At 51.7% G+C, this 16,832-nt stretch overlaps 8 protein-coding genes across 8 annotated transcripts; 4 read left to right on the plus strand and 4 right to left on the minus strand.

Annotated features, from left to right (window-relative positions):
* Nucleotides 1–157: 157 nt before the first annotated feature.
* On the plus strand, nucleotides 158–1,498 carry CKM354_000501600 (uncharacterized protein; the record flags this gene model as incomplete). Its single annotated transcript, XM_044800272.1, has 1 exon — nucleotides 158–1,498. One exon carries the CDS (start codon nucleotides 158–160, stop codon nucleotides 1,496–1,498), a length of 1,341 nt encoding a protein of 446 aa, XP_044656207.1.
* A 602-nt stretch (nucleotides 1,499–2,100) lies between these two features.
* Nucleotides 2,101–3,003, plus strand: CKM354_000501700 (uncharacterized protein; the record flags this gene model as incomplete). The annotated part of the gene is made up of 2 exons (XM_044800273.1): nucleotides 2,101–2,662; nucleotides 2,807–3,003. The coding sequence occupies 2 exons, from the start codon at nucleotides 2,101–2,103 to the stop codon at nucleotides 3,001–3,003; spliced, it is 759 nt and encodes a 252-aa protein (XP_044656208.1).
* Nucleotides 3,004–3,332: 329 nt separating this feature from the next.
* On the minus strand, nucleotides 3,333–4,454 carry CKM354_000501800 (uncharacterized protein; the record flags this gene model as incomplete). The annotated part of the gene is made up of 3 exons (XM_044800274.1): nucleotides 3,333–3,687; nucleotides 3,752–4,015; nucleotides 4,075–4,454. The coding sequence occupies 3 exons, from the start codon at nucleotides 4,452–4,454 to the stop codon at nucleotides 3,333–3,335; spliced, it is 999 nt and encodes a 332-aa protein (XP_044656209.1).
* A 762-nt stretch (nucleotides 4,455–5,216) lies between these two features.
* Nucleotides 5,217–6,884, minus strand: CKM354_000501900 (uncharacterized protein; the record flags this gene model as incomplete). Its single annotated transcript, XM_044800275.1, has 1 exon — nucleotides 5,217–6,884. One exon carries the CDS (start codon nucleotides 6,882–6,884, stop codon nucleotides 5,217–5,219), a length of 1,668 nt encoding a protein of 555 aa, XP_044656210.1.
* Nucleotides 6,885–7,992: 1,108 nt separating this feature from the next.
* CKM354_000502000 (uncharacterized protein) lies at nucleotides 7,993–8,451 on the plus strand (the record flags this gene model as incomplete). The annotated part of the gene is made up of 1 exon (XM_044800276.1): nucleotides 7,993–8,451. One exon carries the CDS (start codon nucleotides 7,993–7,995, stop codon nucleotides 8,449–8,451), a length of 459 nt encoding a protein of 152 aa, XP_044656211.1.
* Nucleotides 8,452–8,632: 181 nt separating this feature from the next.
* CKM354_000502100 (uncharacterized protein) lies at nucleotides 8,633–9,438 on the minus strand (the record flags this gene model as incomplete). Its single annotated transcript, XM_044800277.1, has 3 exons — nucleotides 8,633–8,983; nucleotides 9,039–9,221; nucleotides 9,280–9,438. The coding sequence occupies 3 exons, from the start codon at nucleotides 9,436–9,438 to the stop codon at nucleotides 8,633–8,635; spliced, it is 693 nt and encodes a 230-aa protein (XP_044656212.1).
* Nucleotides 9,439–12,343: 2,905 nt separating this feature from the next.
* CKM354_000502200 (uncharacterized protein) lies at nucleotides 12,344–14,117 on the plus strand (the record flags this gene model as incomplete). The annotated part of the gene is made up of 3 exons (XM_044800278.1): nucleotides 12,344–12,494; nucleotides 12,548–13,853; nucleotides 13,928–14,117. 3 exons carry the CDS (start codon nucleotides 12,344–12,346, stop codon nucleotides 14,115–14,117), a joined length of 1,647 nt encoding a protein of 548 aa, XP_044656213.1.
* Nucleotides 14,118–15,092: 975 nt separating this feature from the next.
* Nucleotides 15,093–16,538, minus strand: CKM354_000502300 (uncharacterized protein; the record flags this gene model as incomplete). Its single annotated transcript, XM_044800279.1, has 3 exons — nucleotides 15,093–15,846; nucleotides 15,899–16,285; nucleotides 16,498–16,538. 3 exons carry the CDS (start codon nucleotides 16,536–16,538, stop codon nucleotides 15,093–15,095), a joined length of 1,182 nt encoding a protein of 393 aa, XP_044656214.1.
* Nucleotides 16,539–16,832: the final 294 nt, after the last annotated feature.

Below are 16,832 nucleotides of genomic sequence, written 5' to 3' on the forward strand. Positions count from 1 at the left end.
GCTAACATCCACCACTGCTCACTTTTCCCTTTGTCCTCACCACCTCGACCTTCTCTCCTCATTGCGACACCGACAGGACGTTGCCTGCTACGAATACCGACGCGCCCTCCACTCGATTCACTACGCCCCATCGAGCGACCGAGCGACATCACCTGCCATGGCCTTCTTGAAACGGCTTTCTGACAGCCTCTGGGACTATGTCTCACCGCAGAAGCCGGCGAACACGACGATGCCGACACCACGCACCGACATCCCGGCGACGCCCACAAGAAAGTTCTCACCAGGCGATGTGGCCAAGTTTTCCAGATCAATGAGCCCTATCGAGAGGGTCAGCGAGTGGCAATTCAATGCACCCACCACTCCCCGAAGCACGAAGAGGAAGCGTCTGCACACACCCGAATATGGCTCAGGGCGCCGTACAAAGCAACCCAAGATCGAAGTGGAGGATACGGACTACTCGCCTGAGAGCGATGAAAGAGGACGTCTTGGCTCGCCCATGCATGAAGATTTCGGAGAACGAGGTTCCTTCCTCAGAACTCCTTCAAGGCGTTCCGCGACGAGGTCACCATCTCCTTCTTTTGCGGAATACATTCGTGATGAGGACGAGCTATCCGCAGATCTGCGCGTGGACGACGAGCAATTCAACGATACTCCTCCCAAGAAGAGGGTGATTCACATTCCAGCAGAGCTCAGCAGCAAGCACATCTCAACCGAAGAGCTACGAGCCAAAGGATGGGACGATGACTACATTACCCTCATGCAGAGGATCGGCTTGCGTGGCCGAGAGCCCATTCTCCCGGCATACATGAAATTTGAGTACCGATTTTTGCCCGACGGACTGTTCCACAGCAGCGACGAGGAAGCGTTCATCAGCAGTTTGCGCAATGGCCACTTCAAAGCCGGCAAGGCACTCCAAAAATTGCTGGATCTTGGCGGACACATCCGCGATCGCAAGGAAGTAGATCCACAGCATGGAAGGCCGGAGCTCGAAGTCAAACGCCACCTGAAAGAATACCTGAAGTGGGCACAGAATGACAGTGATCTCGACAAGCAAACCGCCATTCCAGTCCTGGTACAAGTCTATGCCGAAGCTGGCACTCCTGGCGAGGAAATGACAGCGATGGCAGAAGACAAGTGCCGTGCTCTCGTCAAGAAGTGGAAGACAGCACTTGAAGTGACTCGCTCAGTTGAAATGTCTCCCGTCTCTCGCACCTCGGACGGCACTTTGCTGTCCTACGAAATCCCAACAATCTACGCCATCCTCGCGTCAGATGCAATCGTGGCTATCATGGCGTATACTGTCGACTCTGATCATTGCCAACCAATGGCGCTCTTCGACTACAACCTCAAGGACTACGATGTCTGGAATTCGCTTGCTCTAGCACTCCTTGTCTGTCATGTGCGCAATGTGCAGCTGCGCATCGCGGAGGACACCGACATTGGCATGAAGCAGCCCAACTCGAGCGAGAGTAGCTACAGCATGGACGAAGATGCTTGAACAGGTCTTGATGATCGTCAGCGCTTCCGTCGCACATTGTTTGGCTCTGAGAGAACATGTGGGAGAAAGAGGAGGCTGAGATCAGGGACATCACACTCATTCACACAACATTTTTCGAGCGCACGCGCGCATTTCGTAAGATACCCTGCACCACTGAGATGATTACACGAGATTGTTTTATGCATATTGGGAGGCCGTGATACCGAAATGCTCCACTGCATAGCTGTATATGGTCGCCGGAAGGTTGTTTGTAGTCACTAGATTCCCTGCTAACATAAATGATCGCCATTTGATCCACAGTGTCACTTCTCCTCTCGACCGGAGTGGACCTAATCAATCTACAACGACAAATTTCACGCCCTACAAGTCTTTATTGACCCCAAATGCTATACCGCGGTCGTTCCGGACAGTCAGAATATGCTGACATCAACAAAATGGCCGGGAAGGCGGGACGGACTCCGTCTTGGCCACCACTTCTCCACCTCCACCTCAAGCGAGATCTTGTGACCCAACATCCACTCGAACTTCACATATATTATCAGTATACCAACAAGATAAATGATCTTTCCGAGACCCAAGGCACATCAATCTTCGTAAGCACAATGCCTTCCTCTTCTAGTTCCCTCGCAACCATTCTCTTGCTCCTACTTCTGAACATCCTTCCCATCACCGCCTCATCCAATCCGGATCTCAAAAAGAAAGATGCAACACCAAGCCCCTGGAACCGCCTCAACAATCCTCACATAAGGCATACCTCCTCTCCAACCTCCAGCCAGAAATCCTTCACAATCACCACACCACCCGGCACCGATATCTGGCGTCCCGCTCCCGGCGCTGCAGCAGACAACTTCACAGCACCCTACGTCTACCGCATCTGCAAATCTTCCGACTTCGTTCGCGCAGCCGTCACAGTCTCAGCAGATTGGCAAACCCGCTACGACCAGGGTGGTTTGGCGATCGTCTTTCCGAACAGCGGAAAGAAAGGCGCAGCGGCTGTCAAAGGGGCAAAATGGTTAAAGACAGGCCTTGAAGTGGAAAATGGAAAACCACAATTGGGTACCGTGGGAGCTTATGCTTTCTCGGATTGGAGTTTGAGTCCTGTCGTCCCTGCTGCGAAAGGGCTAGGAAAATATGAGTCAAGATTCGAGATTGAAAGGAATGGGAGTGAGTTTTATTCTATTTTTTCTTTCCCAGTTCGAGCTTTATTACGTATCGTTGTGATGAAGTTTTTGATGGGGTTTGTTTTGAGCGAAAGTTGGTTTATTTGGACTTTGCGTTTGCTAACGAATTATTTTCGTGTGCGATCAGCGGATTTGTGGGTGTATAATGTTGTGAAGAATGATCGGTACCCGTTGAGGCAGGCTACGTGGGCGTTTTTGGAGGAGAGAGGGAAGAAGAATGCGGAGATTTTTGTGGGGGTTTATGCGGCGAAGCCGATCTTTACGGATGGGAAGCCGGATAAGAACTTGACTGTTGAGTTCAAGAATTTGAGAATTGAGTGTTGACAAGAGGGTCAAAGTATCGGGAATTTGGAGAAACCTCGACCCTGCTGAATGCAGTTATGCTGCAGTCTGAGATGATGCAGTCGGATAGCATTGGAGCTCAAACTGATGACGAGACGACAACGATGAATTCACGAACCAACGGCAACGTACTGCAGTCGGAGTGTTGATGAGCAAAGCCATATTCCCATAGAGCCTTTGGTGTGTGGAGTACATCATCTGAATGAATACAAACCATAAAGTAACAATACACATTCTGGAAGCTGCCAACCACTATTCCATTCTTAGTCTAACAACCCTCGCCCTCCCTCTACCATCCAATACCCAACAGATCATTCCACATCGTCCTCATGAAACACCAGCGCCCTTACCTCAATACTCTCCCTCCCCTCCTCATTCTCCGTACCCGGAATCTCAAAAGCCGAATGCGGAACTCTCTTCGCCCGATCCTTGTACTTCGCATCACTTTCCACACCAGCCTTGTTATCAAAACACTTGATCAGAAGTGCCTCCGCTGGGGTTTGATGATGCTTATAGAACCATCTCTGGTTCTCATTATGTCTGACGGCAAGAGTTTCGCCTTTTCGGACTTCGTAGATGAGCCCGATAGGGACGAGATCGTTTTCGCCGACTGTTTGGGCTTGGGCGACTGTGAGAGGATCGCGGCGGACGGTTTTGATGGGGCGCCTGCAACGAAGTCAGTTTAATTTTTCTTTGGTGGGATTCTATTGTGTGGGAATGAGAGACTTACCAGACGTTGATCAATTGCACGCGACCCTTCAGCAATTTATCGGCTTCATCTGGAAGGTGGAATGGAACGCGGGAGAGAGCTGCAGCATATGATTGATCAATGTGAACTCGGCGAACAGGTCCACGAAGAGCTGCTTTGTGTTTGGCAGCGACAGCTTCCGCATCTTCTGTCGAATCTTTGTCTTTCTCGGCAGAAGCGGTACGAGTATCTTGCACTGCTCTACGGATCGTGTGGTCGAAGATAAATGTTCGTGAAGCTCCGGTGCTGTTGTACGCCACTCAGTACTGATCACTCTTGCTTCTGATTGCCCACTGGAGACTTACACGTCTTTCAACAGCTGATCAACTTCCTTATAGTAACGATCTTTGATCTGATCATCGTCGAGGAAATCTTTCTCAACGCTGACACTCGGCACAAATTGGAATCCATGGCTGTCTAGAGTATATTTGTCTTCGTCGCTGGTAACATCGTGGATCGTCACGTCTTGCGTGTTGACCGGTCGCTCATAGGTTTCCGGCTTGCCGACATATGTTGGAGCTGGGGGCGATCCATCTTCGTTGTCTTTGTAGAAGTTCAGTGTGGTCTGAACATCATGCTTTTCAATCTTCTTATATTCAGTGGCGATGATCGGAGTAGTTTCCGTTTGGCGGTATTCGTTGCCGAAGGATTGGTGGATTGGGTGCTGGACTGCTGCGGTAGCCATGGTAGTAGCAATGTAATGTCGTTGATAAGACTGATATTGAGATACGCAGACTCCAAAATTGCAAAGCACGAATGCACGGCTTTATACAGTGCAAGTATGGTTGTACCTAATGATTCGCAATGTCGAGGACATATGTCAGCCACTAGAGCTCTGCAAGCACGCAATAGGATATAGCTATGTGACGATGGTGATTGCCAATGCAAGCAGCCAATCGATGCATCTCGTCAAACGGAGTCCAGTTCCTTGTCCTTTATTGCTTACCGGCGGGGCCTACACGCGTTACGCGCATTCAACTGATGGAGCTGGAATATGCACCATCTGCACATAAACTGGGGTGTCTGCCTATTGTGCATGCAGATCCCGGAGCTTGATTAGAAATGAGCTACGCGTAACACGCGAGATGCGAGGGACAAGCTCTCGAGCACTGCAGTTGGCAGCAAACGACGGAGATACGGTATTGAAAAGATCACTCATACCGTTGCTGATGCCGAGGCAGAACAGGATTGATCGTGTTCAACCTGGCGTTACTCCTCAACGCCCCGCTGCCATTCCAAGGCGGAGGACCATCGTTCTACACGTCTCCTGATACTCCGAGAACCAATGCTTTGAAGGATGGCTGCAGCACACTGCCACCGGCTCCGAGCAGTGGCATGCCGCATCTCGTGACAGGCTGCCAGCTTTATGGCAAGGTCGCACAAACTTGCATAATCAGCTTCTGCCTCTAGCTGTATAGTCTTCAAGACCAATGCTGTCCGCCTGGACTCAGATCGGGACGTGAGCAATGGTCGTGATTGTCGTGCCATCATCCAAGCTCTCTGTCCTGTCTTCAAGCTTGTAGCCTCTCCATCTGGGCACCACCTCAGCGAACAAGTACCAGTATAGCGTACCAAACACTAATATTGCGATGCCAACAAGAGCGTATGCTGCGCTTCCAATCAAGCCCTTTTCTCTCTGCTTCTCGCTAGGAAAGAATGGCGCTGCTAGGAGTGCAAGTGCAATGGCCATTCTTATAAGCACCCCGGGGACCCAAGCCTTGTAAGGTCGATGAATGTCGGGCCTCCGTAGACGAAGCCACAAGAGTCCAAAGGCTGTTGCAAAGGCGATAATTTGTCCCGGATATCCTTCAACTTCCAGGATGAAGGAGTAAACATCGCCTGTGGGGATCGTGAGAACAAAAATGGACGGAATGTAATTTATGATCAGGCCACCAAGCGGCGAGCCAAATGGCGCGTTCGAAGAGAGCATCCGTGACCATGGCATCAAGCCAGTTCGGGCGATTTCCTGATTCAGCCGAGAGTGGGCAAATGTTACAACCATAACGTTGCCAACAGCGCTCAATGCTACCATGAGTGGTAGAATTCGTCTTCCGACTGCGGTGCCGAAGACTCTCTCGAAGTAAATGGCTGCAATCAATTCACCGCTGCCTCTGATCTCGTCCAGTGGAACGACCATGAAGTATGCCACATTGACCAGCAAGTACATGCCGCAAGCAGTCGCCAGTGCAGTAAACGCTACTGATCTCAAGGTGCGGACTGGATCTTTCACTTCATTGAGTACATTGTTGACGTTGTTCAGTCCAGCAAAGGAGTAGAAAACCTTGAGGATTGAGGTGGCAATTGCGCCCCACGACCAGATGCTGCCTTGCCACAGTCCAGCCCAAGTCCAGTCGAGATCCTCAGTCTTTGCGAATGTTGCCGGCACATTGCTGGAAAGCTGTTCTTCACGTTTGAAAAGGACAACAAACAGGCCGCTCAAGATCATGAACACGATCAGACCAATCTTGATCCAGCCAAGAAAGTTCTGGATACGGATGCCAGTCTTCATGAAGCCTGCATGCACGACAGTGACCCATGTTATCAGACCGACTGCGAGCGTTTGCCTGATGAAATCCGTTCCTTCCACGCCCAATGCGAAGAGCGTATACTGTGCAAAGACTATGCAGTTGCTTGCTGTGAAGCCCAGAAGAATAGCTTGCGTTGCAATGAGGACCGTGACAAGGTACTTGGGTCTCCGGTACGTGAATTCGAGGTAAACCTTCTCACCACCACTCCGGGGCAGCATACAGCCGTATTCCAGAGACACGGCGAGACCGAAATACGCCAGCACGGCGCCGACTATCCATAGTGTCAAGCTGAGACCGGTAGACCCGACTGAGGCGAATATCACTCCCGGCGTCGCAAATATGCCAGACCCGAGCACGCGACTGATCGTGAGGATATAAGCGCTGCTCCAAGTCAAGTTTCGGCCCAGCGCGCTCGTCTCCGGGAGGACATCTGCTTCGAGATTCGAAGGTGCCGGCTTCGGCTCGTACGCTGATGGTTCATGATGCTCAAGGTCTGAGATAGATGCATAGCTCTTGGTGTCACTTCCTGAAGCGGGCGAGAGTAGTGGCGACGCGTCGTTTGTCGTGTCTGCGGCCGGCGTAGACATGGCTGTGGTATAGAGATGGAATAGGAAGTAGCACGCTACATCTTCCTGCAGCAGAATGAGTAGTCAATAGAGCTCGCAAGCAATTGTCAGCAGGCAGCGAGGTCAGATTGCACCAAGTTGTGCTGGATCACCTCATGGTGTTTCGTGATCGTTGGTGTCAAATCGTTTGTGCACTCCCCTGTGCCTACATATTCCATCGCACCGGATCTGGTACCGACGCAGCCGCCAACTCTGTTGCTGCATTAGGACGTGATTCGCTGTGCGGTTGATATGGATAGTCGCCACCCAGTATGGCGCCATCCAAGGGCCCTTTGACGAACGCGACTCCTGCGACGCGTTGTGTTGTACAAAACCCGTCACGCTGCCCCTCGCTGGCCTTGTGAGGTTCAATTGTCGCCGTTATCACCGCGGCAGTCGGGGAATCCGCCCCGTCCGCCGCCCCAGCATTTTCAAGGTCCGCTGCCGCCGGGTGATGCTTGTATTGTAGCGGTGTTGTTGCCAGCTCGGCTCGGCTGGGACAGCAAGACGCAGTCTCACCACGGCTGACCACCCTCCTAGACACTGTCTCGCGAGCGCAGGCCACCACGAAGCAGTCGAACCAGGGCACAGCTGCTTCACTTGCCGGCTGGGCATCTCCCATCCATCACCGCCTCTCCACCTTCACGAACTTACTACACCCATCTCTCCACCACAATGTAACCCAACGCCGCCAAGACACTCTGCTTATAGCAGCACTACTTCGGAACCTTCACCGTGCACCCGTACGAATCGTATCCAGCGCTGGCAAGTGACGCAATGCTTGCCGATCGGCAACGTAGCGCCACGCGCGACCCGAGCCAGAGGCCAAAAATACACCTTCGATACAACTTCAGTCTGCTAGCGACTTCGTATTGCCACGACACTTCTGACACGACGTGAGTCGTGAGCTGTGTGTAAGACATCATAGAGCAGAGTTACGAGCAGAGCACGATCACATATATATCAAGAATCCCTCGCTCGCTAAGGTAGGTCATCATCCAGCAACAAGCATACCAATCCGCCACACAAATCTCCAATCAAGACTTCAATACATCTCCACCACAACTCTACCCACTACAAAACCAACAAAATGTACTACTCCACCATTCTCGCCGCCTCTCTGGCCTCCCTCGCAGCAGCAGCACCAGCCAAGCGCGAGTCCTACGCCGCCGACCTTCCAGGCACCTTCGAAATCTCCAACTTCGTCTTCGGCTGCACAGTCGGATGCAACTACAACTTCGACCTCACCGTCTCGGGCTCCGCCGAAAACCACCCAGCCATTGCGCCAACATACGTAAAGTGCTCTGGTGACCTGGAGAGCACAGACTACGTCCAATGCGGCGACGTCAGCGAAACTCAGCGACTCTACGCATACATCGAGAAGGACAACAACGAGTTGCACCTCCAGTACGAGGTCCAGAACTACAACACTGGGGCCATTTACCGATACTACGGCGAGGAGATTGTTTATGCTGCCACGAGCGAGGACGCTGATAAGCAGGAGGAGTGCTTTGAGGTTAAGGAGAACCGTGCTACTGGTGTCCTCTAGACGATTAATGATGAAAGATCACGATGATTAATGAAGGCATTTTTGCATAATGTAACTGAATAGACAAAGTCAACAGCATTGAGATGTACTGTACGCTGGGATGGTTCAGCATAACCCATCAATCAAATTATGTCGTCTACCACGATCAACCACTACACTGCATCACATCTCTGTTTCTTCTCTACCTCACGAAAACATCACTTCCCCAATCTTTTCTGTCCAACTCGTAAAATACCACAATCTCCTTTGCAATGTTCTCCGGGTTGCGAGTCGGCTCTTCAGGACTGACAACGCCGCAGACTTTGATCACTCCAATGTGAACTTGCTCGCCAAACGCCTTCCTCAGAGAGTGAACGACATTTTGTTGGCAAGCTTTGACAGCCGAGAGCGAGAGCAAATATGGCTCCGGCTCTTCTGGCAAGTGGCTTGAGGTGACAATCAGAGAAGGTGGGTGAGAGGTGTCGGCTCCATTGTGTTTCTGGAGTAGAGGGATGCACCACTGTGCTGTGATGTAGAAAGCACCGGTTGTGATCTGGAGGCAGAGATCAGTGGGAGTTCATCACATGCTTCGCACAACGAAGACTTACGTGGAAATCTTCGATCAGCTCCTCCACTGGAGCTCTAAGTGGTTCACTTTGACTGATTCGTGCGGCATTGAAGAATACGGTTGACACCTCGCCTAGCTTTTCGATTGAAGCGAACGCTTCTCGAAGCTGATCGAAATTGGCGAGGTCGACTGAGATTGTTGTGACTTGAACATCCTTTCCAGCCTGAAAGTTGATTGATATGTTAGCAAATCTTTATGCTATGATGTGTCAAGTGACAAACCTCTTTTGCGACGGCTTCCACTTCACGCTTCTCCTTCTCCAAACGTTCAGAATTCCGGGACAGCAGCACAACCTTGCTGAAGTGTTTCTTTGCGAAATGCTTGGCAGTCGTAAGGCCAATGCCTGGACCGCTTCCGAGCACGACGAGGATGGGTGCCATTGTTGAGTGATGTTACGAGAAGTTTTGTGAATGAGCAGTAGACGATGTGAACTCCCGGAAGAGGGTAGACTCTGTCCAATTTATAGCATTCCATGCATTGGTGGTTCCGCGAGCTGACATGAGAGACTTGGTGCATCCCAACCGAATCGTAGCCATGCTTCCTAAGCTGAACCCATAGCCCCGATACATTTCCTAATCGGGAAAGAGATGGGGCGACATGGGTGTATGCATTCATTACAACAAGTTTCTTTCGCCATTGGCTGTTCCACATGAGTCTCGATCATAGAAAGCCATGGCTGCGACACGCGTCTGCGATGGAGTTCCGTCCCATAAGTTGAAATTAGTCAGTATGGGCTTAGTCAGATGAAGCGCTCACTGGCCGCGCATTGCACTTCGTGTTCACTGAGTGACGTCGGAATTAGAGTGGATGACTGGAACCTCAGGAAAGATAGTATACCTCGCTGTCGCTGGTTCACAGCCGTAACAAGCAAGAAAGCACCGACTTACGCTCCAGGTGGGGCCCAAGCCATATGAGTTCTGCGCTGCCCATAAGTGCGGTCAGCCAATATATTGTGGTGCGAGCGTATTACTGCGCAGCAGCTCATTACGCCAGTGACTTGTGCTGTGCAATGTGAGAATGCTACGTGTATACGTAAGATATGCGTAGCCTCGCCAGGTTCAACCTGGATAGGATGACCAGATGACGGCGCAGCTCTTGTCTGCAAGATGCTTACGGGTGCTTGTGTCTGTTAAGCAATGTCATACCAAGAACTTGTGCTGACCGTGGGAATGTGATCTCGCTGCGAACGCGAGCGGCTATCTATCTTGCGTGGTGAGCCTTTGGGAAGGAGCTTGCGAGTGCATTTGGTGCTGGCAATGTGCGTTTGATGTCGGCGTCTACTTCCAGATGGTCGGCAAGAACAAGCCAGATGGGGAGGCTCGCTAGCTCCGCGGTTAGATGTCTCCGTTGTATTGACGACCGCTGAAGTCTGTCTTCGCAAGGAAGTTGGATCGAGGTGCCAGCTTCCCTATGAGCGAGGCGCTCGTGCCAGATGTCGTGAGCATTGGTGTCACAAGTCGAGACTCCCAGCGTCTTACCTTCCCGTTGGACTTTGTTGCTTCTCATATGCAGACTCCATCAGTCGTCGTACAGTTATCGCTATTGGGCTTGTCCACGCCATATGTGAGCAACATCCTGCTTCATGCTCTCTGACAATTCACAAGCAGTGTAGCAGCCACCGCAGCCCTTGTGCAAGGACATATCGACGAGGATGGAGATACGTCCTTGGCTACCATCTCGACCTGACGGCTTACGAGCACAGAATTTGGCAACAAGTCATTTTCATCGCATGCGACGAGGAGCAGATCAGCCGATTTTCACAAGACCATTCTCGAAGCTTGCTGAGGTTGGAGTTCAGATGAAGATCACCCTGGGAGCTTCAAGATGACTGCGGTCCGTTGCGTAACTCGCCCATCAATTCTCGGGGAACGCGACAATGTCCAGATGCACAAGAAAGATATCTCGTCCTGATGACAGCGGATTTCGCCTAGGACGAAGTCCTGTTTACACCCAATGCAGCATGGAGGGTGGACCTTCGGGGTGTTACGTTCACTGCGCTTCAGCCTCGATTCACTTGGTTCGGCCAGACGGGGACATCATACGAGCGACATGAAGGACCAGCTGCTGCGACCGACTGCACTCTCATTCCCGTGCTCGTCCGATATCCGGGAGATGGCGAGGTCGTTTCCGCCAAAGCGACACCAGCAAGTACACTGGACGTACATGTCGACCCCTCTGATTGCGGCGGCAGCAGTTTGCGACCATCCTGTGGCCGCACATTCATCTGCTGTCGGCACGATCGCGGCATCTTTGCGGGAGTCGTCAACAGTCTGCTCGTGAGAGCTTCTCTCTGGGTTCGGCGGAGCGGAAAATAGGATCTTAGCGTCCTGCGACACATGCTCAGACGCTCCGCAGGGCTGCACTTCGTCTATGCCGCCCATATACCCGGGGACTCGCTGCCACGTGCCAGTTATCAGAACCTTGCTGCATATGCAATGGTCGTCCATGCGAAAGGGCTTCAGAAGCACTCGCATGCGGCTTAAAAGCATCGTGTGCATTGTGGCGGTTGTTGGTCACTCAATAGCAAACAAAAACCATGTTGTGGCGTGAGCTAGCATCGGTCCTTCTTGCTGTAATTATCGATCTGGCGGTGATCGTAGTTACCGAATTGTGCTGCGGACTTGAGCTGACAATCGTTACTCTTGAACAAAGAACCTGATGGCCATGAACAGACAACTGTCGACACACTCCTAACAGCTTCGACTGCCTAGACCGTCGTCTGGGAAGGCTCAAGCATTACAGTCGAAGAGTTCCGTCAGCGTGGCGGTTTGCCTGTTGCAGGACCTTCCACTACTGAATCCTGCCAAGCAACAGATCAAAATGCAAGATATCCGATTTGCTGGCGCACCTCTATCTGCCCTTGGGCCGGGGTCTATGCAGAGATCTGTTTCTTCTGCGACCATGGGATACTGCTTTAGTATTGGTTGACCCCAAAGTCGACCCCAGATCCCCGCGTCAAGCCGCCAATCATTGCCGCAAACGCGTGCTCTAATGACGACTGCGCTCATCTTTTGTGGAGCCTCATGTGCCTACATCCGCCTGACCTTCCATCAATGGCAGCTTGATGTCCATGGGCCCGTCCGAGACACGTCTCGAAGCACCATCTAGCCGCTGGACCACTCCTCCGAGGGCGGCATTGAAGGCCCCGCCGAGGAGTATATGATCATAGACATCCGTCATGTAGGTGCTGAGGTATTTTTCTTTGCATCTCTTATTGCAATCATTAAGCGAAAATCTGCTACCCCTCATAGTCTTTCGGTCAGAATTAAGCAATCGCCGTACAACATGGGTTCAGTTCCAGAGGAGAAAGTTCCATACGTGGACGTCCTGCTCGTGGGAGCTGGATTTGCTTCTTTCACACTCTTGAACAGACTCCGAAAGCTTGGTCTTTCTGTTGAGATTTATGAGAAGGGTGCAGCAAGTGGTGGTATCTGGTGTAAGCTTGCTATCTGTCCACACGCCCCCAATACCGTGCTTACTGGCGAACAGATTGGAATTGCTACCCTGGCGCTCGCGTAGACTCAGATACACCCATCTACCAACTCTTCGACAAAGAGCTTTGGGAGGACTTCACATACAAGGAGCGCTATCCTGCGTGGCCTGAGCTGCGGAGATATTTCCAACATGTTGAGAAGAAGTGGAAAATCAGCGAGCACACAACATACAACAAGCAAGTAGACACTGCTACTTTCGACGAGAAGACGAATCTGTGGACGATCGAGACAGCAGATGAGACGAAGATTCAGGCAAGATGGTTCATGCCTTGCATCGGCTTTGCGTCCAAGCACTATTCGCCACCTTTCCCTGGACTCAGCAACTTCAAGGGAGAGGTTTACCACACTGCTAAGTGGCCACAGCATGGCGTTAACTTCCGCGGCAAGAGAGTCGCCGTTGTCGGTACGGGTGCATCTGGAATTCAGTGTATCCAGGAACTCAGTCCAAAGGTCAAGGAGATGACAGCTTACATTCGCACGCCCAACATGTGCCTCCCGATGAACCAGAAAAAGCTTGATCCGGAGGAAGAGCAGCGGAAGAAGGACGACGGCACATACGAGAAGGCCATCAATGACACACGCAAGACATTCTCAGGCTTCACATACGACTTTGTTGACAAGAAGACCTTTGACGACTCACCCGAGGACCGCGAGAAGTTCTACCACAAGCTCTTGGTCGAGGAAGGTGGCTTCAAGTATTGGCTGGCCAACTACTCCGATTTGCTCTTCGACGACAAGGCCAACGACGAAGCCTACAACTTCTGGCGCCAGAGCGTTCTGAAGCGTGTCAAGGATCCAGAAAAGCAAAAGATCCTGGCACCCGAGAAGAAGCCTCACCCGTGGGGCACGAAGCGTCCGTCGCTAGAGCAGAACTTCTACGAAGTCGTTGACGAGCCTCACGTCGAGATCATTGATATCAACGAGAATCCTATCGAGAGCGTCGAAGCGGAAGGCCTCGTGACACCGAAGGGTGTCAAGCCTATTGACGTTTTGATTCTCGCCACTGGCTTTGACTCTGTGACTGGATCTCTCGCACAGCTGAATATCCGCAGTGTCAACGATGAGACTATCGCAGATCACTGGAAGGATGGCACGAAGACCTCCATGGGTATCTCCATCCCTGGCTTCCCGAACATGTTCTTCCTTTACGGCCCACAGGCCCCAACTGCCTTCTCCAACGGACCTAGCTGCACGCAGTTCCAGGCCGAATTCGTCGAAGAGGCTATGAAGAGGATCCAAAAAGACGGCATCACTAGGTTTGAGGCTACACCTGAGGCTGAGGCGGATTGGTGTAAGAGGATGTAAGTCCACCTTTTCCGGTTCATTCACAAACACTTCTGTACGAAGAGACAATGCTGACATATGTGCTCAACAGGAACGAGAAATGGGACGTCACCCTCTTCCCCATGGCCAAGTCGTGGTACTCTGGCGCCAACATTCCCGGCAAGAAGGTCGAACCACTCAACTGGGCTGGCGGCATGGTCGAGTATGTCGACTCGTTGCACAAGAGCTTGGAGAATGATTACCAGGGCTGGAATGTTCAGAAGGAGCCGGCGAAGGCATAGAAATGCTGGCGACGCTTCGAAATGATTTGAACGACATTTCTTCTGTTTTATGAGCTATGATGTACCCCTGCGAAGCTGTAAAGTTTCTCTTCCAAGCTACTACTACTTCTTCATGTGCTGCGCTGTGTTTAGACACATACAAAGTAGAAACAATACTTCTTGTTGTACATTGCAGTCCTCTCTTCTCTATCATTTGGCTTTCCTCCCATCACCCTCGTCATTATCCTCAACTGTTGTCGCCCTTTATGTCCTGCTTTCGCTTTGCACCCTCCCTCTTATGTCTAGACTGCTTCGCAACCTCCTCATTTTCTTGAAACAAAGAAGAACGAATCGTTTCGATCCTCATTTGGCATGCTGTTTACAGACTCTTCCTCCTCCCTGCTGACACTTGTACATCATGCCATACTCGGTATGTCCGTTGTAGGAGCACTGGAAGGCGTGACCGGGGAAGAAGACGCTGTAGTCGCGACGAGAGCCGATGGGGCAGTTTTTGCACATGGTCGCTGTTGGTCGGTGAGCTCCAGGGACTGCTATTCGAGGAGTTTCTACGTCAGAATCTGTAACCTGATGGTATGGACAAGACTCTGAGTGAATGGGAAGGTCGGTCTGTACCTGGCGTTGAATGACGAGAAGTGATGTCGAGCAGTTGGTTTGGAAAAATGTTCGGTAGCTTTGTGGCTTGCTCGTTGACTTTTCGCTGAACGTTGGCTGCGGTATGAATGTGTTTTGTGAACTTTTGTCTGTCTGCTGAAGAAGTACTCCCGAGCGGCTCTCGCTGTGCTTAGGTATTTATTGCTCAGCAGGCTCTGTCAAAACATTCCTCGCTGTGGTGCAAGACTGTCTAAGACTTAGTGGTGTGGCTGAGGCAAGAGGGTTGGAGTCCTGAGACTTCTTCGTTGTGTGCAGTGCCACCTTGGGTGCTGAACAAGGCTGTTCCTATGCTAAAGGCCTTCTGTTTCGATTACATACGAAACATCATCTCGTCAAGTCTCGCTTCAGCACGTTAAGAATGCTATTCGCGTCCATCGCTGGAGCATTTCTCGCTGCCGTCTCAGCTCTTGAGACATGCTCGAAGACGCCCTTCTTCTCAGCCTTGGCTATGGCGTCTCGCAACTCCTGTCGTTCGCTCTTTTGGAGCTTGAGATATTGTTCTTCCAGTAAGTACTCCTTCGGCAGGGAATCTGGTGCGTAGGGCAGAACGTAGATTGTAGGGAATTCCATCACTGTCCGATTTTTGAGGCAGCTTGTGAGTGTTGGGTCTCTGCTGAGGGGAACCAAGACCTTTTGTTTGGCATTGGTGCCTGTGCGTAGGAGATAGAAATGCAGAGGAATGTCGGCGACATCTTGTTGATCCAGCCCTTCGTCGCTGTTCTTGGGCTCGTTTTGCGAGATTTCGGTGGCTGCAAGCTCTGTCTCGGCTGAGTCTGAGTTGGGCTGAATGTCAGATGAAGGGTTCTCGATCTTTTCATCAGCTCCTGCCGTTACTGTCGCTGAAGCATCTTGGTCCGATTTCTCCTGTTGAAGTTGTGACTCGGCCTGTCGTTCCTTGCGCCTGCGCTTCTGAGCTTCTTTGGCATGTTCTCCGGGCTTTCGCTTCAGAGCATTGCCGTCCTCTAGCTGCTTGTGAGAGTAGAGCTCTTCTATGCTGCTGCTGGCTGGACAGCTGTCTGAGATTTGCTTTTGACCTCCGGCATCCACCCATTCAACTGTCCACATGATCTGATGCCGCCTGTGCTGGGTGTGAGCAAACGAAGCACAGTGAATTACAGGGGCATACATACTTCGTGGATCGCGTCTGGTTGGCCTTCCGCCGACTCATACCTTCTGGTGCATTTTGAATTTCGATGCGATTCTCATCGAGATACTTGCTTAAATTGCTCTCAGGATGGCGCGCACGTGCTATCGATCTTGTGGCAGCCCTCTCCACCACATCCACGCCACGGGCCTCGGAGTCACGATTTGCAACATCGATACTTCGCTCGACACTCTTAAGGTAGTTGTAATCGCGATCGATACCAATTGGCGTGGCTAGTTGGGACCTCTTGATGTACTCGGCTGGATTTCTGACACCGTTACAAGAAGCTCGTTGCTTGTGCTTCTGAGTGCATGGAAGAGAACATGTCTTGGTCTGACATCTCGGACATCGATACTTGGGCTTGTTCTCATAGCTGATTTCGTTAGTAACAGCAGACGACTAAGCTTTCACGTGATGAGTTCGTATCCTGAGCCAGGTTGACGCTGGTGCATCTCCTCCTGCTCATCTGGCGATGGCGATTTTGCCTGAGGCTCCTTGCTCTAGGCCCATCCAGCAGACAGATCACGTGTGAGGCAAAAGTGTGAATGAATCGTGCAAGGGTGAAGATGTGAAAATGTGGCCTACCAAATGCTGCACAAATCCGTGATGAGCGCCTCGTCGGGCATCGTTGGTGGCAATGGGAGCGAAGTGCAGCACTCTTGTAACCTATACGCCGAGGCCGCTCGCAGATCTAGAGGCGTAGCGGGAGCTTGACTCGTACGGTGCGGATGGCGTGAAGGTGGTGCCGATGGACAGAATGCCGAGTCGGTCGCGTGCCGGATGATCGGGAGGCACGAAAGACAGCGCTGCCGAGTGCTGGAGCTGCAGGGTGTGGCAGGTTGGCATGCGCGTGCTGGGTGGTGGGAAGCGTGTAGGGAAAGAGCTGCAGTGGCGAGCAGATTGAGGTTTCAGAATTTGGA

The sequence above is a fragment of the Cercospora kikuchii genome (genome assembly GCF_019650295.1).
Source record: "Cercospora kikuchii DNA, contig_00003, whole genome shotgun sequence".
Classification (NCBI taxonomy): Eukaryota; Fungi; Ascomycota; class Dothideomycetes; order Mycosphaerellales; family Mycosphaerellaceae; genus Cercospora; species Cercospora kikuchii.